A 22,368-nucleotide genomic window follows, 5' to 3' on the forward strand; every position below is an offset into this window, starting at 1 on the left:
TTCTGGACAGGGTGTTGACATGTGATGAGAAATGGGACCTGTACAAAGCTCCACGGCGCCATCATCATTGGCTAGCATCCGACGAATCGGTTGCAAAGAAGCCGAAACCAGCACTACACCAGAAGAAGGTCCTCCTGTGTGTTTGGTGGACTGCTCGTGCCATCGTACATCGGGAACTGCAACCAGTTGGTCAGAGCATCAATGTTACTGTGTACTGTCAGCAGTCGAGCCGTGTTCAAGGAAAACTCAAACGTCTGGAGCTACCACTTCTGAATCCCAAAGGGGTCCTCCTGTTACAGGACAACGCTAAGCCCCACGTGGCTAGGAGACCAGGGACACCATTCTACGCCTTAGATGAGAAACACTATTACATCCACCATACTTCTCGGACATTGTAACGTCCGATTACTACCTGTTCAATTTCTTGGACAATCCAGAGGACGCCAGTTGAAATCCCTAGTAGAGGTGCAAAATGCACTTGATAACTTCTTCGTTTCACGCCCACCAAGTTCTACCGCGATGGAATCCATGGCTTTCCAGAACGTTGGCAGAAGGTCGTTGATGTTATGGAGACTATTTTTGATTTTCCATTTATGTTTTAGGTGACGTATCGATGTTCGAAAGTAGTTGGTGAAAAGCGACAGAACTTTCTTGGTTACCTTTATATAAAAGCGGGATAACCTTATTAAGAACTAATTCTACAAATCAAATAATTTGTTCTCTTGTGTAGAGATTTCTTAAGTATATGGTTTCCTTCTATTACGTTTCTTATTATAGATTTATTGTATTTAGCAACTGTACAGAATCTTAATAATAGGCAAGTGCTTCTTCTGGAAATAAGATTTAACAGTTTAAAACTGATCATTTATAAAATGTATTAGGCATATCTTATTTTTTGCTTTTTTTCTTACCGTTACAGTGCGTATTAAGAGGGAAAGGTGGTAATATATATATATATAACGTGGATGGCAAATTGTTCATGATTCTTGAAGGTAATTTTTGAAATCTGGTTCCTGCTCTATTTCGCTCAGTACTTTTGTAGTATATGAATCGAAAGACTTGTAGCATAAATAACCCTTGTCGAAACAAGTTTTTATTATTTTTTTTTCAGAAAAATGAATAGAAAACTGCATGGTTGTGCATGTTTTAGAAAGTATCAGAGACACGTATAAAGAAACAGATTTGCAGAGTTTCTCATACTGTGTACTACTGAAAGCTCTCTTTTCATTCTTCAGAGAAAGTTTGTGTTTTGATAAGTGTTATTCTCCAAAAAGCCCCACAATTGATATTAAAAATGGATATTTTTAATTAGGTTAAACACACTCCTGAACAAGACTGCACCTATTTAGTATCAAAACACATTTACACGTTTACACATATTAAATAAGTACAGTCTTGTTCAGCAGTGTGTTTATTTTTCTGATTTTATTTGCAAGACGTACAGATAGGACATTTTGTCAAGATTATTTTTTCCCCTGTGTTGATCTAAATAGAGACAATGCAAACGGCCAAAAGAGCTTACGTAAATTTAATCAAACTTGGAAAACAATTCAATTTGTGTTGAACTCTGCAAAATTGAAGTTTCGGGTACCGTACTCGACTCAACAACAAGCACTACTAGAAGTAAATAATGCCAGCTTCAGCAAATGTTAAATGTACAGGCAACATGGACCACTAATGAATTTATATATCACTATTTATAAATTTTAGGATTCTCAAATATCCAAATTTTAGAACAGAAAATAGCAAACAAATATGGGAAGATATGCCAATCCGTTCATTTTCCCGCAAAGTAGGCTAAAATTTTTATCGTTCTTGTACCGTTCTCTTGGGCCTTTTGTGAAAGGCACACCTTTCCCAAGTGCAATTTGAAAATAAGATGCAATTTTATTTTTTGTATATATGCAAATATCTTACCTATTTGCATATTAATATTTTGATTTTGCATTTAACGTATTGATATTTCTTTTATTTCTTACAGAATTAAATAAATAAATTTCTAAATGCCCTTGGAATTGTCGTACTGGTATTACCCTTACACGCCCTCATTCATTTCAAGTAGGTGTAAAATTTCATCTCATAAAATAATTACTTTGGCATCTAAAAAAACTGTTGTGCTTCTCACCTGAGAGTAAACGATGCCACCCAACCAAAAAAAAAAAAAAAAAATCAACCAAATAATCACTTTCTAGTGATAATAGATGTATTTAAATATGCCGTTAGTACATATGAGTATTTTCCACATGTTTTCTGTAATATTTTTATTTTTTTAGTCATATAACTAAATATAATCAAAAAATTCAGTGCCTAGTTCAAATTTTAAAAAAAATAACCGGACGTCTACAAACAATAAAAAACTGTTTTCAGATAAAAGTATATATATATATATATATATATATATATATATTAAATATATCAATTAGTATAGAACTTTTGTATGTGGAGTAACTTACTTAGAAGTAACATTCTAACACAGGGAAGAAAAGCCTAAAGTTTTCCACAAGATTTTTTTTTAAAAAAGCATAAAAAACCAACGGACAGACAGCGTCCCTTTCCGAAATTAAATATCTAGAATGGAGTCGCGGGGGGAGAAAGAGCGACAGTTTTGAAAAAACGACTGGAGTTAAAAACGAGGGTCGGTTGGTGTTTTTGTTTCAAGTATAAAAAGGGAGGTCTCCTCACAGACAAAACTGACCAGGAGACTAGAGTAAAATTTAACGGGCAATGCAACTTCAAAAAACTAAATAGTGCCTTATTCTCGGTGGCAAAGTTTGTGCTTTTATTTTAAAAAAATGTAAATATTTCAAAACATAAAAATAAGTAATTAGTCAAAAAACAGTGTTACTAGCAGCAGCGCATCAGTTAGTATTTCTCCAAAAATTGGACTAATCGGAAACTTATAAATTATTTATTAAAAAAATCTAACGTGTAAAAATCAAAAATAAAAGTGTTTAGCAAAACAAATATTCTACTCCATAAACTCTTCAGTTTATAGGAACTTCATTTTATATTTCTTTAAAACACTTCAAGAAAGATAATGTCCAAAATTTCAATTTATAGTGCACACAAACAGTAAAAAAAAACTTTTTTGTTCTTGTTGTGTGATCACAAGTAAATAATCAACATTAATTTCCAAATAAAAAACGTTTATAGAACATTTTTAAATCATATTGGTTTATAAACAAAAATAAAAGTAATTTGTATTCATTCCCAGGAAAGAGGATTACTATTATTATTATTTCTTAAATCCTTTTTCATCGAGCTGTGTAATAAATACAATTTTTTATCCTGTATTGTCTCTGTTTCAAGATGGGAGGTGTAATTTGGTTCCGGGAATCAAAGTAATTAATAATATAAAATTATCTAATGGTAAAAAACATCTATATATATATATAATAAGCAATATTAGGCCATGTATTTAAAAAAATCACTGACGGGACAAATAACCATAAAAAAAAACACTAGTTCGCAAGCTAAAAATGTAAATATACATAACAATCTTAAATATTTAAATATTCTATCAACCTTTTCTAATTATTAATATCACTTACATTTTTATATGTAATTTTTATTTCATATATTATTTCGAAAAAAAATTTAATTAAAAAAAATCACATTCCCTAAACACAGCTCCTTTTGGCACTTCCCTCAAATAATGTGGGTTGTGTAAGCTTGCGTTACACAAAAATTTTGGCACAGTTTTTTTATTGTTTGTAGACGTCCGCTTATTTTTTTTAATTTGAACTAGGCACTGATTTTTTTATTATATTTAGTTATATGATTAAAAAAATAAAAATATTATAGAAAACATGTGAAAATACTCATATGTACTAACGGCATATTTAAATACATCTATTATCACTAGAAAGTGATTATTTAGTTGATTTTTTTGGTTGGGTGGCATCGTTTACTCTCAGGTGAGAAGCACAACAGTTATTTTAGATGCCAAAGTAATTATCTTATGAGATGAAATTTTATACCTACTTGAAATGAATGAGGGCGCGTATGGGTAATACCAGTACGACCATTCCAAAGGCATTTAGAAATTTATTTATTTAATTCTATAAGAAATAAAACAAATATCAATACGTTAAATGCAAAATTAAAATATTAATATGCAAATAGGTAAGATATTTGCATATATAAAAAAATAAAATTGCATCTTATTTTCAAATTGCACTTGGGAAAGGTGTGCCTTTCACAATCCCCCCTTTGATATTTTAGAATATTATGAATATAATATTATAGAATTTCACCATTTGTAAAATTAAGGTATTTTAAATGACATAATTAGTTTTGGAAAATTTTATACATTTTTATAATATACACTGTAGTTGTAAATTTTATATTTAATATAAAGAAATTATATGTAATTTTAAAATGAAAATAGTAATACTGATTATAATAATAGTTATTTTATTGATTATTAGAAAATGAAAAGTTACTTATTGAACTACACAAGTTAATTAATTAGCTTACAAACTAAATACTTAAATGAATATATTAACCATTGATTTGGCTATATTTATGTAATTTTGATTTTTTTTATTATTTATTGAATATATATACAACAATAGTACTTAGACAATAGTAACAGTTCTGTCTTATTAATTATTATTTTTAATTTTTATTTATTTTTTAATTTTTTTGTTTTTGTACATTTTGTTGATTTTACTTTTTTAACAAGTATGCATTTTTTGATAGTTTTTTGTTTTTTATTAGTATTTATTAAAGTATGCACATTTGTATTGGTTTTCCTGATTATTTTTAAGGACTTGAATATAGCAACATTATTTTTTATGATATGCTTGCAAATGCATTAGATTTTGGAAAAACTCGTACCAGAACCAATTATTTAATTTTATATTGTACAGTTTTATGGTGCGCACTGAAATATTTTTTTGGCAATTGCCTTTTTTTAGGTTTTTATGCGAGTTTTACAAAGTATTCAGCATTTGATGTTTTTTTAATTTTTGGAACTTTAAATAACTTGGAGTTTTAAAAAAACAACTGAAAAAACATGAATCAGTTGGTGTTTTTATTTCAAGTGTAAAAAGGGACGTCTCCTCAAAAACAAAACTAACCAGAAAACTAAAGTAAAATTTAACGGGCAATGCAACTTCAAAAAACTAAATAGTGCCTGTATTCTCGGTGGCAAAGTTTGTGTTTTTATTTTAAAAAATGTAAATATTTCAAATTAGTCAAAAAACAATATTACTAGTAGCAGCGCATCAGTTAGTATTTCTCCAAAAACTAAACTAATCAAAAACTTATAAATTATTTATAAAAAAATCTAACATGTGTAAAAATCAAAAATAAAAGTGTTTAGCAAAACAAATATTCTACTCCATAAACTCTTCAGTTTATAAAAACTTCATTTTATATTTCTTTAAAACACTTCAAAAAATAATGTCCAACATTTCAATTTATAGTGCGCACAAACAGTAAAACAACTTTTTTGTTTTAGTTGTGTAATCACAAGTAAATAATCAACATTAATTTCCAAATAAAAAACGTTTATAAAACATTTTTAAATCATATTGGTTTATAAACAAAAATAAAAATAATTTGTATGCATTCCCAAGAAAAATTACTATTATTATTATTTCTTAAATCCTTTTTCATCAAGTTGTGTAATAAATTCATATTTTTATCCTGTATTGTCTCTCTTTCAAAATGGAAGTTGTAATTTCCTTCGGGAAATCAAAGTAATTAATAATATAAAATTATCTAATGATAAAAAACATATATATATATATATATATATATATATATATATATATATATATATATATATATATATATATATATATATATATATATATAAGCAATATTAAGCCATATATTTAAAAATCACTGACGGGGCAAATAGCCATAAAAAAACACTAATTCTCAAGCTAAAAAATATAAATATACATTAACAATCTTAAATATTTAAATATTCTATCAACCTTTTCTAATTATTAATATCACTTACATTTTTATATGTAATTTTTATTTCATTTATTATTTCAAAAAATTAATTAAAAAAATCACATTCCCTAAACACAGCTCCTTTTAGCACTTCCCTCAAAGAATATGAGTTGTGTAAGCTTGCGTTACACACTTTCCACACGCCAACTGAATCAGTTGAAAAGAACGACCTTTTGCAGGAGCCACTGAAAGAAAATTATTATATTTCAATTAAGAGTAAACATTGGCAAATAATTATTGGATAGATTTTAAATACAATTTATATAAAGGAAGAAAAAACGTATAAGTATTTCTGAAAGTTTGCTTTACATATAGCCTTATGGAGCTATCCAGAAACAAAACATGAATCATAGACGGCGACTTTCCAATGGAAGATTATTTCAAGTTTATGTTATTTGAGTTCCGATAGTTAAGACTTCGATTTCTAGGTGATGCATCAGTACAGTGAATTGGTGGGTATCCGGAACCTGTAACTGTGGTTATGGATTTCGAGATAGTGGCAATGAAAGCTGTAAAAGAACTTTTGGAAATTCAACTCCTGTACAGTATTGCTTTTTTCACCTTACTTATGCTGTATGTTGACGTTCAAAGAAAGCTTGAACAAGACCATTCAATACCTTAAATTTACACGAACAAAGGAGTATTGTACAGGACACTTGAACAAGAGTCTCGAATGGTCTTGAAACAACTTTTACATGATCATAGAGTTATTGAATCATGTTTTATATACTTGTTGATAGGTGGCAGTCCAAAACAAGTGACTGAAACTATGAAAACAAATGAAACCGAAACTACGTACTGATTTCATTCAAACCTGCGCACGAATAGCTGTAATATTAGCATATATTTCCTAACTTTCTGCAGGCATTTGGAATTTAATAGATTACCAGCATATTAAATAATTTAAAAAACAGGCCAATTCATTTTGTAGCAGCCCCCTTCGAATTTTCACTAAGTATTTTGCCCCTTTTAAATTAAATATGAGTTAAGTTAGCTTCAGTTGAAAAATAAAGTGCTGCTTACATATAAAATCCTTGTACTAAGCTTTTTAAAAATCTGTTTCTTTAACTGGTGTACTGATGGCAAAATCACACTCAAAAAGAAAAAATCGAACTGTTTCCCAAAATTGTATCACGAAGCAATGACTAACTTTTGATGTTATTTATGCTATGGCATCGAAAACTATTTAGAGAAATGGCTGAAAACACAGGAAACCAAACGAAGCAATAATAATATATTTTTTTCAGCCAGTGGACTTACCGTCCATACCTGCCTCAGACCATCTTCACAAACCTATCCCATATTTGGTACTGGCTAAGAATAACCCGTCAAACCAATAGTAATTTCACTGTTAAAATGTGTGAGTGGATTTGAAAGAGGATTGTTTGGCAGAGGAGAGAGAGATGGGATAATAATTTCCACTGTCGGAACATGACTGTATAATGTAGGAAACAATTATGTTTAGAAGTTTTAATGTTACCAGTATCAAATCATTACAAGGACTATAGTTGAATGCAAATGAGTGAATACGATGTCAAGGGATTGTTTTTGCACTATTCTTATGTTTCTTGCACTATAACCTCCGTCCATGACGCGCCTGCTCCCGACGGACGTACTCTTGCGTGGGCCCCTTTCTACGTTCCTGCGCTGACACTGTTAAATAGTATTCTCGATTTTAGTGGGGTTTCCACTTTCGTACATGTGGCATGTGTCTGGGTGAGCATTTGTACCTTCCGGGAAAGTCCTCGTAAAATTAACCTGCACACATGAAAGCAACTCCTACCTTAAGAAATAACTCCTGAAATACTACATGTGAATTACGTAATAAAATAATTGCATATTTAATAATGGGATAACATGAAATAATTTCCTGTGTAGCAAATTTGCGAACATAATATCAATCTGTACGCAATTATTTTTTTATTATTTCAGATTAATAAGAGTATAAAACGTCTTATTAAACCAAGAAAAGACAAATATATACTTTTTATTTGATGAACTCTACTTTCTTAATCTACAGCCGATATTCTTGTATATTAAATTCTCAAATTAATACTTATACCTATCATTGTCTCAAGATTTAACAATAGTCATGGGCATGCAAGCACTGTAACTACATCAATCTTGTATATTGTCAACAAAAATACTAACAATATCCAGCGCAGATAAACATACTTTGAACATCAGATCATTAACGAAGAGAGTAATAAAAATATATTTATTCAACAACTGCCGCTCTGTCTCACGACGCCATCATAGTTGATTTGTATTTTCCTGTACTCAATTCGAGGGCTGATTGGCTATTGAATGCCTTTGAATTGGATTGTTTTGAACAGTACCAAAACTAAATATCTTGAACGAAACTATTGAATTCAAGACAAAAATGACGTCTTTTTCATTAAATAGTCTTAAATGGTTTTGAAGAAGGCTCTTGTTCAAGCTTTCTTGAATCATCTACAAGCAATATAAGTCAACATGGAGAAAGATCTAAGAGCTTGGACTCACAGAACGGTACAAGAACAATGAAATTTTTCGACTATTTTATATATTTTTCGTCAATTGAAATTTATAATATCAATTGCGACATTTGCTTCTTCCCTGTCCACGCGTGCCTTATACTGCCTGTAGACAATCCAAGAAAGCTTGAACAAGAGTCTCGTTCAAGACCATTCAAGACTATTTGATGAAAAAGACATCAGCACTGACGTCATTTTAGTCTTGAATTCAATCGTTTCGTTCAAAAGATTTCATTTCGGTCCTGTTCTAAACAATCCAGTTTAAGAGCATTCAATAGCAGATCAGCGCTCGAATTGAGTGCAGGAAAATACAAAACAACTACGATGGTGTCGGGAGATAGAGCGGCAGTGGAATAAATATCTTTTTATTACTCTTTTTCATAATTATCTGATGTTCAAAGTGTGCTTATAATAATAAACAAAAGTAATATCTGGGATGGAAGATATTGTCAGTATTTTTGTCGATAATATACACGATTTATGTAGTTACAGTGCTTGCATGCCCATAACTATTGTTAAATTTTGAGGCAATGATAGGTATAAGTATTAATTTGAAAGTTTAATATACAAGAATATCGGGTGTAGAATAGTCCATCAAATAATCTATCTATCTATCTATGTATATCTATATCTATATCTATCTATCTATCTATCTATCTATCTATCTATCTATCTATCTATCTATCTATATATATATATATATATATATATATATATATATATATATATATATATATATATATATATATATATATGACTTTTCTTCCTTTAATTAGACGTTTTGTACTGTTATTAATATGGGATAATAAAACAATAATTGCGTACAGATTGATATGTTCGCAAACTGAAGTACACTGGAAATGATTACATGTTATCCTATTATTAAATATGCAATTATTTTATTACGGAATTCACACATAGTATTTCAGGAGTTATTTCTTAAGGTAGGAGTTGCTTTCATGTGTGGAGGTTAATTTTACGAGGACTTTTTCGTAAGGTACAAATGCACTTCCAGACATATGCCAACATACGAAAGTGAAAAAAAACCACTAAAATCGAGAATACTATTTAACAGTGTCAGGGCAGGAACGTAGAAAGGGGCCCACGCGAGAATACGTCCGTCGGGAGCAGGTGCGTCATCGACGGAGGTTATAGTTCAAGAAACATAAGAATAGTGCAACAAACCCTTGACATTGAATTCACTCATTTGAACTCAATTATAGTCCTTATAATGATTTGATACTGGTAACATTACACTTCTAAACATAAAATACTGGTTGCCTAGATTAAACATGCATGTTCTGACAGTGGAAATTATTATCTCAAACAATCCTCTTTCATACGCACTCACACATTTTAACAGCAAAATTACTATTTGTTTGACGGGTTATTCTTAACCAGTATCAAAGGATAGGTTTGTGAAGAAAATCTGATGCAGATATGGGTGGTAAGTCCAGGGCTGAAAAAATACATCATCATTGCTTCGTTTGGTTTCCTGTGTTTACCGTTTGGTTTGTTTAAACAGTCTTCAATGTCATGGAATATATAATATCAAAAGGCAGTCATTGCCTCATGATACAATTTTGGGAAACAGTTCGAATTTTTTTCTTTTTGAGTGTGATTTTGCCATCAGGACGCCATTTAAAGAATTGTATTTTTAGAAAGCTTAGTAGAGTGATTTTATATTTAAGCAGCACTTTACTCTTTTAACTTAAGCTACCCTAACCCGCACTTAATGTGAAAGGGTTAAAATACTTAGTGAAAATTTCAAGGGAGTTGCTACATAATTAATTGACCTGTTTTCAAAATGATTTAATATATCGGTAATCTATTAAATTCCAAATGCCTACAGAAAGTTAGGAAAGATACGCTAATATTATAGTTATTCATGCTCATGTCTCAACTAAATCAGTACGCAGTTTCGCTTTCATTTGTTTTCATAGTTCAATCACTTGTTTTGGACTTCCACCTATCAACAAGTATATAAAACATGATTCAATAACTCTATGATCGTTTAAAAGTTGTTTCAAGACCATTCGAGACTCTTGTTCGAGTGTCTTGAACAATACTCCTTTGAACGTGTAAATTTGAGGCATTGAATGGTCTTCATCAAGCATTGTTTGATCGTCTACAAGCAGCATTATAACAGTGTCGGTTTGCCCCAATGCTTTTGACTAATCCTGTATACGCATCCACATGTATATTATTAGAACAAAATTAAACAGGTGTTCTCCACAGAACATTTTCATACTAATAAGTAATTTTATACTTAGATCCAGGAGAGGAAATGGAATTTCAAAACTAAAGAAATACTAATGGGACAACCATTAGTAAATATAGTCTGTTCGAACTATGTCACAAGAATTAAAGGCCATGGAGACAGGACTGAAACACATTTTCATGTGGAAGCGATTTAAGCAATAGCGTTTTCATTCTGACGCGGGCCTTCTGTTGGGGAGTTGTTTTAACAGGAGCCCTTTTAACGCGGGTATCTTTTGATTCGAGGCTTTTGCTCTAGACAATTTTGATCGCACTTTTCTGACATGGAACCATAAGACTGAAGTTTTATCGGCTATGACAACACTGGAGCCGCCACTCAACTGGATAGTAAGGGCTTTTTGCAGAGTCGTTTTGACGTATGATTAGCATCATACTAAAGGCCTGACTAGTGCAGGAAACATATGTTACTCGAACTCTTTAGTATGGCACGCTTCAGAACGACTCTGCATAACGCCCTAATTGTTTTATATTTTTTGAAGGATGTATTACGATCTGATCAACTTCCAGTTTGTTTGTTGACTTTTCGTGCACATCCATGTTACAGTTTGTATCAACGTAGCGCAATACAGAAGATAGAAGCTATAACTACTACTACGATTGTCAATACTACTACTGGTACGGAATAACCATGGGCACATTATTTTCTATTAGATGATGTGAAACAACCAACCCTGTCTTCTGAAACTGATCAGGAACTTTCCGGAATATAGTACATTGTTCTTTATCCCTTAAAGTAGTTTCCAACCCTGCTCGTTTAATTCGGGCCAGTGATGCCAATTGAAGGGAAATTTCCCTTGGCGCAGGGAAATTTTGAGTAAATTTTGGAGAAAAGGGAAAAAGGGAAATTGCTTGTAATCTCTCAATATTGCAGGGAAATTTGAACCTCTCTTCAAACATTTATAGATTGAACATATTTACGTATCTGATTAATCTCATTAAAATTCAGTATAAATTCAACATCCTATTTGTTCCAAACATAATCCGTTGCACATATTTCACATAAATTCTCACAAGTTATCTTGCTTTGCATTCGTTAATATTTATCAACATTACATTACAACAATGCTTATTTAAAATCTTTTATCAAAATTAATCTTCCCATTGTTGAATTAAATGCAATGCAATAAGATGAAATATTTCTCAATTAAATTATCACTCCAACTATTGTAAGTTTGGTTTTCCCAATCAGAAGATGTTTTTCCCAACCAGAAAATTCATTGTGAAGAGGATTGTGAAGGACTGTGCGCACAGAATTATTAATTCTTAAGAATTCCGCATCTCTAAACTTTGTATTGTGCTTACGAACATTCCTCGTGTACAGCCAAAGACAGTAGCAAGTAGAGTTTTCTTTGTAACTGTTCGTATTCGTTTCAGTAAATATGGGAGTGCTGTTCTTAAGTAAGTACATACCAAATATATACTTAATATTTTCTTTGTACCTTAGGTTACATTAATATTAAAATCTATCATGATGTCTAGGATAAAAATTAAATTTACATAATATTTATTTTACATTTTTTATGATTTCTTTAGGTTGTCCGTCCTGACAGAGGTATTTATAGGGTTTTTCCTCAGTCACACCAGGCGAATGCACAGATTGCACCTTTAACATAGGCCCTGGCCTACACCTTTCCATATCATATTCCCTCCTCTATCGCGACGCCTTAGATACCTAAACAACAAATCAAGTTCAAATTTTGCGTAAGCTCAAAGGAAGGTTTTCAGGTTTCTGCTTGTATGTGGTTATAAGATTGGGGTGAGGGGGTGGAAGCGAAAACGATTAAAAATACGTTTACTAAGTACTTGAACGGTTTGGATGAAGGGAAATTTTGTCCGGAAAAGGGAAATTCTGAAGCTTGTGAAGGGAAAACGGCTCTGAAGGAATTGGCATCACTGATTCGGGCATTTTACTGACGTCTGGAATGTTAGAACGGAAAGAAGGAAAATTAATTGTAAAGTTAGGACTACCAGGTTATAATATTCTTTTTAAATAGTGTATTGTTTTATTAAACATGCCTAAGAATAAAGGTAAGTACAGAAATATAATGGTTATGTTGTCATTGCTATTCTGTACACTTTTAAAGTTATTTGCTAACTAGTATTGTTCATAGAAACAGCCATGATGTGACTAATAAAAAAAAAATATTTAAAAGTTCATGGAAAATTATGTATAGTTCGTGGTAAACGTTTTAAGAACATACTACTGCTTTAAGTAAGAAAGCAAGAGATATTATAGATACGATGCATTCACAATTCAGTGATACTAAGATTTACTTCTGAAACAGCTGATTGCTCCATATGTCACAATTACGGAAACAAAATCAAGCAGGAAATGTGCTACTAAATTGTTGAATCTACTTGTGTGTACGGCGGTATGACGGACATGTGTACAAAAACTGGGTGAACTTTACAATGCTCACTTCAGTTGGTATGCATACACAGAGGCGAGAAATTACACGATTCATTTTAACAAAATGGGTTCAAACTTTCCTAACCCAACTCTATCCGGTTAAACTGTACAATACATGGTTCAGTTGCGCATTGATAAGTAGGACCGCTTTAAATGGGTATTATAGAGTAGAGTAGAAAAGGTAGGGTAGGGTAAGGCCGGGATAGCTTAGAAAAGTTTGGACCCATTCGGTAAAAATTAAGTATAATTTCTTGTTTCTGTGTAAGGATACCGGTTATAGTTAAGGAGCCGTACTTCCCATTTAGGGGAGGACGAGAAACGCCATACTTTCAGGAATTATTCATTGACTATCTAGGATGTTAAAAAGCAGGTAATAGACTGAGTTCTTGCCCTTGTACTTAGGATGTTTAGGTAGTGCAACAATAAGATGTATCCTCGTGCACGGGAGATGAGAAGTAGCTGTTCTTAACTATTACCGATTTTCGTTTGATTATATAATATAACGTTATATTAGGTTAGCTTAAGGGGGTCCAGTGTAGTTTTGGACCCCCTTAACGGAACATGGACCAAGTTTATTTACTTGATATTTTAATATATTATTCATAAAATGTAAACTTCTCAGCAGGAAATGTACTCTTACTGCCTTAGTAAGGAAGCTGGGGAAAATTGTAGAACGCTGGTCTGCACACCTAGATGTAGGTGGGTTAGGAGTCAGGTTGGTTTCTTTCTTTATCAAAGCTCAATACTCAGTTCACATAGTAATGCCGAACGAGCGATAGAGAGTAAAGGCGGGTTAATAATCAGGTTCATTATTGTCTTTATTACCATTCAGTTGGTGTGGACCAGTGTTGTAGAACCCTGTCGAAGATTGAGTATAAAACAAACAAATTTGTGCTAGGTGGCCACTAAAAAGCACGAATGCTATGTAACCGAATCAGGGCCTGAGCGTTAGTGACGGGGTGCGTCCGTATGAAGCAAGCACGTCAGCGATGGTGGGTATAGGAGTGAACTAACTATAACAAGGAAGCTGACATACCTTTTACTGAATTTCCGCTAATCTTTTCTTATGTACGTTTTCATGATCAATTTCTATATTTTTTTCACATCTCACTTCACAGCAGTACCATGTTAAGCAATCAACTAATTCATTTACCTTTATTAATGTAGTGTGGTGTCCGGTTTGTCTCATTACAACATAGACCCTTGCAAAAATTTAATTACTTTGCTTCCTACAACCTAGGCGGATTGAATCTTTATTTGAAATTGAAGATAGGAATTCCTTAAAATCCTAAGGTTTTATCTTTCCCACGTCAGGTAATTCAAATTGCTGTTTTAATTGTTATTGATACTGGAACATGACACCAGTCAGTTTTCCGATTTCAACACTTCTAGGACACTTTTATCACTGCCAGTACGTTACTTCAGACAGCTCATTATAATGAGTTGGACACTTTTTTTTGACACCTTTCGATACTTTGATCGTGAAGGATCATGACTTAAAACACTGTCTATTTTGCTTACATGTGCTTGTGTTCTTACAAGTGCAGATTAGATGTTCTTGCGTTTTACGTATGCTGCAGGTAAAATCCAAATAGCCTATATTCGGATTTCTTATACTTCCTTTGAAATCATAATGCATGTTCCTTCTGTAAATTTTACACAGCTGTGCGCCCATAAATTGGGAGGCACGTTTATTCGTTCATTCATGTTTAATAATTTATTAAACTTGTAATTTGAGATAGGCTTGTGAAAAGTACAGATTCTTAAAAAAATAACTCAGCTCAGTGAGTTTTATTAAATTGTGTATGTAGATTTAAAGCTATATTTCTGTTTAAAATACCAGTTGAGCATTCATGTTCCATTGTACAGTCCGCAGCCAAATAACCTGCAACATGAGCATGTAAGCTTATTGTGAAACTACGTCTAACAGCGCAGGGAATCAATATAACGTCGAAGTGGCACGAATCACGCCAGGAGAAACTTTGGTGTCCTCCCCTGAACACTTATTTTGGAGCAAAAGACTTCGTCGTTTCACAATAAACTTACATGCTCATGTTGCAGGATATTTGCTTCGGACTGTACGTGTTTGGAATGAAATTATTGAATTCACTTGTCGCACAAAGGAAATCCGTGAAGACTCATCCGCGCTTCGTGAGACGTACTTTGCACTTGATGCTCCATTATATTTCGATTTCTAGAAATAAATAAATAGACAGTTCAGTATATTAACAGAGAGGGAGATATTCTATATAATATAGAATGTTCATAAAATTCCCTTTTACACACAGGATTCAAGGGTTAGCCGTCTTGACTGAAGATTTTTTTTAACTACCCTTAAAACACGCCTGGAAAATACTAGGATTGTGCCTCATGTCCGGGGCCAGAGATGAAGCAAAGCGGCTTTATACACCCCTTTGGCACAAACTTTGTCATACACTCATATCATCAATTATCATTTCCTACAACCCATGTGCTTGATTCAAAGTAACTTTTTATGTCTTATGTTCAGAGGGTGTAAGTTAACGAGTCATCCATGTCAAATCAACGTAAATCCCTGCCTGACCATCTTAGGCCTAGATTTTTTTTTTATTATTATTATTATTTTTTATAATAATACAAAAATTGAGGAGTTTATTCTAATCATAGAATGTAGGTATCATGGCAATTTTAAGTCTCGTATCTCTTGTAATTTTAAAATGATTCAAGGTTTAAGTTCATAGGAAATGCTATTTCTGAGCCCATGTAGCTATCTTCCAAGTGCTGTAATTCTGGCTCTAATTGACCTAGGAAACTGAAATAAAGCTTGTTGAACAAGGACTTGAACAAGCTTCCCAATGATATATATAACAAGCACATGTTCAGAAGAAACTTGTAGATAAGGTCACATTGACTTGACCTTTGACCTTGAGTATCTCAAAACATGTCACCTTCAAAAATTCTGAAATATATTTATATATATACAGGGTTATTATAAATGATGGACCCATTTTTAAAGATGTGTATTTATTAAAGTACAAATCGAAAATGAACAATCTTTATACCAATGGAAAGTGGAAGTTTCAAAGTTTTTTTGCAATACATTATAAATGTTCAATGTGTCCACTGTCTGCTGCACGGCAAACATCTATGCGGTAGCTGAACTCGTCCCACACACGAGCAAGGTTATGTACTGTTACTGAGTGCACGGCAGCTGTGATACGGTTCCGTAGATCGTCCAGAGTTATTGGTAGTGGTGGGACGTAAACAGCTTCCTTAACATAACCCCATAAGAAGTAGTCACATGGGATGAGATCAAAGAGATCTAGGTGGCCAGAAATGTAGAGCCAGGTCTTCATTTCCCCTGCAACCTATCCAGCACTGAGGAAGGGATGCATTCAAAAAGTCGTGTACATGAAGGTGCCAATGGAGCGGAGCTCCGTCGTGTTGGAAAATGAAGTCCTGTGAATCTTCCATAACTTGAGGGAACAGCCATTATTCCAACATGTCCAGGTACGTTGTTCTAGTTCCAGTTCTTTTCGCAAAGAAAAATGGTCCATAAACCTTTGTACGGGATACGGCTCAGAACACGTTTATCTTCGGTGAGTCTCTTTCGTGTTGCAATGTTAAATGTGGAGTTTGCAAGCCCCATATGCGAACATTATGTCTTGACATTTCCACTAAGGTGGAAAGTCGCTTCATCGCTAAAAATGATGCGCTGCAGAAACGCGTCATCCTCCATCATTCCTAGCACATAACCACAAAATTCGAGACGCATCTCTTTGTCATTAGGGTTGAGAGCCTGCACAAATTGTAATCGGTACGGCTTGTAATTTACAGCAAACGCCGTCTCAGAACTTTCCAGACAGTTGCTTGGGATATTCTAAGTTCTTTACTAGCTCTATTGGTAGAATTACGTGGACTGCGAACAAAACTTTCTTCAATACATCTGACATCATCCTCTGACATATGCGGTCGGCCTGTGCTTTTCCCTTTACACACACTTCCAGTCTGTTGAAATTTCGTAAACCAACGCTTAATACTTTTTCTAGTTGGTGATTCAATACCGAATTTTGTACGAAATGCCCGCTGCACTACAATTAGTGACTCACTTCTTGCGAACTCAGGAACGCAGAAAACCTTGTGCTCCACGGTAGCCGTCTCACTCATAACTAAGAAGGAAACAAATGGTGGCCTATTGCCGCGCAAACTCTACCGGCCGCTTCGGGAACCATCATTGCCCACCGAAACTTTCAACCTTCCTCTTTTCATTGGTATAAAGATTTTGTACATTTTGGATTTGTACTTTAATTACTACGAATTTTAGAAAATGGGTCCATCATTTATAGTAACCTTGTATATTATTCTGGTTGTAGTTGGTTCATTCATTCATTCCAAATGATCTTATAAAACTACATCACAGGTCTTAAATGTGTTAATGCTATTTTGCAGGTAGATTTTTTTTTTTTTTTTTTTTTTTTTTTTTTAAACAAAGGGTTAACCTTCATAGGCAGACCCAGCGTTAACACAGTCTAACCCAATCTCTAATCTACCGTTTTAAAAAGAGTTAGAATTTAAGAGTTTTCCTTAGTCACTTATACTATGACTATTCTCAACAGATAAAGTCACATGAAGATCGAATCATAAATTTTGAAATCATCGTGGGTTTTAGGTACAACATCGGCGCAAATCTGGCTTCAACGTTGGAAGGAGGAGGAGGAAGACCGTTCCCATAATCATTTTATATACATATGAAGCCATGTTCAAAATATTTATGAAGTTGAAAAACAATGCTGTGGAACATCAAGGGAGCAGAGTTGTTTTCAACATGAGAGGCGGGCAGATTTGAGGCTTATTCTGGGGGATATGAGACTCATATTACGATAGATTAATCTGATTTCTGAGGTGAACCTGTTGTTTGTTATATATCAGGCGATGTAGATGAACTAGTGGTACATATTAGTATTACAAATCAGTCCGGTGAATACATTCTGAAATCTGAATACATGCATATTTATAATTGGTATGTTTCTGCTTAGGCATTTACAATGATCCACATTAAAATTTTAGAACACTTGTTTTATAATATAATAATACGATTCTTTTTAAAAAATGAAACAAGCCAAGGGGCAACAGTTCCATCTCAATTTCCTTTGTGGCAGAAGGGCAGAATTCATCACATTTCTCCCCCAAAAAACATATTTCAAATCGGATTATTGGGAGAGAGTGAGTGCCCCAGTTCCAAAATTGAGAGACATATCCCCCTCGTCGTCCCCGGAATTTGCGCCAGTGGATACAACGGTACTAAACTCGAAGCCTGAACACCTGACATCTTGATAAACCTGTTCTTTTGGTAGAAAGGAATTATTGCAGACATTCCTTGAAAGACTGGAGATTCTATAAATATTCCAAAGCCAATACTAGTACTGTTAGTGTTTGAGTGTATAAACTAGTGCAAATATAAATATATTAATACCAAAAGAACAAGTTTACCAAGAGGTCATTCGTTTAATTTAAAGCAAAATATTTTGATAACGACATCACATGTGAAGAAAAGTCAGAGTATAAGTGACTGAAACCGTTCAGGAAAACCTGTAAAAGACGCAATAAACCCGGCAGATTCATATTACCACTTGTTAGTATTAAAAGTGCGTATATTACTTTGAATATGTATTCTTCCTGTGCATAATTAGTTACCATATAGAGAAGTAGAAACTATTTTAATGTATTAAATATAACACAAAATAATATAAGCTACACTTCGTTTGTCTTATAGGAAAGGGAGGTAAAAACCGAAGGAGAGGAAAGAATGAAAACGAAACGGAGAAGCGAGAGTTGATCTTTCGGGAAGATGGACAAGGTAAGCGGCACACACAATAATTTAACATAGAATCGTGGAGATTAAATAAATAAAGTGAAGCAAATTTATTTCCTATTGGACGTTATACGATAAATATCAATAAATTAAATAAGCACAAAACTTCGCATCTCGAAAAAATATTTCTTGTATATAATTTCGACTTCTGTGAGGACTTCTTAAGTAATTCCTCTCTTGGTGCTGTTCCTTTTCTTGAATTTTCATTCACTAGTGGGATATTCTTCAAACACCGAAATTAAGAGTCTGACTAAACACTAATCACTCTTTTGTGAGATTTATAGGACGACATACATCTTCACTTCTGGGCTTCTTAAAAAAATGAATGGTGTAAAACATCTTATACTACTAATAGCAGTAAGAAACTACAAATGTTCTTCCGATGCTACTGCGTAAATGTAATCCTATTTATATAAAAGCCTTTTCCCACTTTTCTACATTTGCGTGTTAAAATAACTAGAAAGAACTTGTCCTTTATGAAAAGTTTTGTTGCTTCCATTTGTTAAATTTTTGGAAATTATAAACTTAAATATACTTTTGCAATATCACTTACTGTCAGTCATTCTGCTTTTTTCACCAGTCTGTGCTTCGGATAGAAAAATGTTTGTGTTCCGAGGGGAAAAAATAAATGTTTTGAGCAGAATGAAGAACCTAACCAAATTTACTTTATGCACAATGAAAAACTTTTTGAATTGTTTTGTATTGTTATGAATGAAAAATAGAAAGTAATATTTGAGACTTGCAATCCTTTATAATTTACTGCATTTACATTGAATGGTGAATTTTTGTCGGGATGAAAATGGACTCAAACATAATTTTATCCATGTTCTGGAACAAGGACGAAGTACCTTAACCCTACCAATCTTATGACCTGTTTCCGTTAAATGCCTGGATAAACTTGAAGTGGGAAGTTCCTCGAATGCCTCACATGTTCTTTCACTCTAGTTGAAATTTCTTTCGTCATACCTATATATAGGAGTTCGAGCAGAAGTACAAAATTTCGTAAAATCCTGAAGTTGTTAACTCGTCTTTGTAGTAATTTTTGAATTTGGATTGTGCTTTTTCGATTCAAAGTTACTATAAGGACATTCAAGGATCTTCCCAATTCAGTTTATTCAGGTACTTAAGGGGAAAAGGGCATAAGATTGATGGGGTTAAGCTACTTCATCCTTGCTCCAGAACACAAATAGAATCTTGTTCGAGTCAATTTTCATCCGAACCAAAAATACGGTATTAAGTCTTAATAAAGGTAATCTGGACCATAAATGGGATAACATATGTAAATGTAGTAAATTATATAAAGGATTAAAAGTCTAAAATAATTTTTATGTTTCATTCATAGCAGTACAAAATAATCAAAAAGATAGTCATTATGCATAAATTAAATTTGGTTCTGGTTCTTTATTCTGCTCTAAACTGTATTCCCTCGGAGCATAAACGGCTTTCTCTCCGAATCATAGACTAATGAAAATAGCAAAATGATTAGCTCTAAGTGATATCGCAAAAGAATATTTAAGTTTTTAATTTCCAAAAATTTAACAAGCGCAGTAACAAAAACTTTCATAGAGGACAAATTCTCTCTAGTTATTTCAGCAAGTAGATGTGGATAAATGAGAAAATGTTTTTATATAAATAGGACTAAATTTGTGCAGTAGTGTCGGAAGAACGTGTGTCAGTACATTTGTACATAGCTTCTTACCGTTGTTGGTGGTGTAAATGCTTACTTTTTTGTTAAAAGGCTAGAAGCGCAGAATTGAAGATGTATGCGTCCTACATATATATATATATATATATATATATATATATATATATATATAAAGTGATTACTGTTTGGTCAGATTCTTAATTTTGGTGTTTGAGAATGTCCTCCTGGTGGATGAATATTCAGGAAAAGAAATAGGAACAAGAGAGGAATTACTTAGGAACACCCCAGAGGTCGAAATCGTACAAAAGAAATATTCTTTCGGTGTACAAAGTTAGTGTTTATGTAATTTAAAGAAAGCGTACTTTTATTATTTTATTCAATTTTCGTTTTCTGTGCTTTAGCATTCACACTTCGTACTATTGTCATCAGCTATAAGTATTATACGTTAATTACAATGAACATTATTTTCTTCATTTGTTTACATTTTAGTACGCTATTGATTTCTGAATATTTAGCACTAAGTAAAATTTTAATCGTATACCTAACGTAAGTAGGTGGAAACAAAAGAGAGGGATAGCTGTGGTGTGTTTAGAAGGAAATATATATTGAAAATTAGAAAATGTTTGTTGAGAGAAAGGAATTTATTGAGAATTACGATTGATACAGGTTGATTGTGGCCTCATTACATATAATCACTTGTACAGTCAATACTTATTCTCCAACATAAGACGCTGTTGGCTCCTAAGGATATGAAGAAACCAGATTCTTTGCAGAATTTAATAATGATTGACATCGTATTAAGACACTACCTACTAATACATTATTTTCTGATGCATTTGAATTCGTCAGCTACATAGATGTCCAAAAAAAAGCTTTGTGCACTAGGTACATTGTACAATCTTGGATAAGATTTTCCTAATATATTTTAATTACTTCATTAGATTACCTGAAGTGAACAGAATGTAATTACAAACAGTCAGCTGTTCGTTTGAATACAACTGCCCTATGAAGTCCTCAACAAGGAAGTGGAATATCGTAGTGGAGAGTTATAATTCATCACTTCCAAAATAAACTGTTTTATTATTAGGAAGATATTACTATACAAACTATTCGTGGTTCAAAAGCGAATCAAACGTGAATAAGTATTTTTTTCTTTACCAATTACATTTGAAGGAAATTACTTACGTAAAAATTAAGTGTTCCAAGTATGGGTTCAAAAAGGCTGTGCACACCAGTGAGACTTCTTTACTTTCTGGAGATTCATAACCGACTTCGGCAAGTTTCATGCCTCTATTTACATACAGCTCTTAATTTCCGATTATGAACATTTGAGCACGAGGCATAGCGTTTTTTAAATTTAAGTCAAGCAAAAATATTTTTGCTTTATTTGTGCGTACCTTTTTGAGTTCTCAAACGGAGATACTATTTGTCAATGATTTTGAAAGCGGACGGAGTCCTTCCTCGTATTTCTTTGAACTTTTGTAAACAGCAAGTATGTTTTGTGTTAAGTTAATGGGAAACGTGATTATTTTTCAACATGTAAAAACTTTGTATCTCAAAATCATCATTAGAAATAAAAAGTGCGCTTGCTTTCGGAATTGTTGGTAAGTGATATCTTCCTTGCAATAGTTAGAAACGTAAGTAATTTACATTGAAATGTGTGTTCCCTACAATTAATTTCTATTCGACTTCT

At 32.9% G+C, this 22,368-nt stretch overlaps 1 protein-coding gene across 1 annotated transcript in view; it reads left to right on the forward strand.

Moving 5' to 3' along the window:
- The first annotated feature begins 12,665 nt into the window (after positions 1–12,665).
- Positions 12,666–22,368, forward strand: part of LOC145662633 (eukaryotic translation initiation factor 1A, X-chromosomal-like) — a 28,384-nt gene continuing 18,681 nt past the window's right edge. Inside the window, exons 1-2 of the mRNA XM_081728403.1 lie at positions 12,666–12,797; positions 18,932–19,015. Of these exons, the coding sequence (XP_081584529.1) occupies positions 12,782–12,797; positions 18,932–19,015 (100 nt within the window). The 5' untranslated portion in view covers positions 12,666–12,781. The remainder of the gene's footprint in view (positions 12,798–18,931; positions 19,016–22,368) is intronic.

The sequence above is a fragment of the Thermobia domestica genome, chromosome 1 (genome assembly GCF_964235325.1).
Source record: "Thermobia domestica chromosome 1, izTheDome1.hap1.1, whole genome shotgun sequence".
Lineage (NCBI taxonomy): Eukaryota > Metazoa > Arthropoda > Insecta > Zygentoma > Lepismatidae > Thermobia > Thermobia domestica.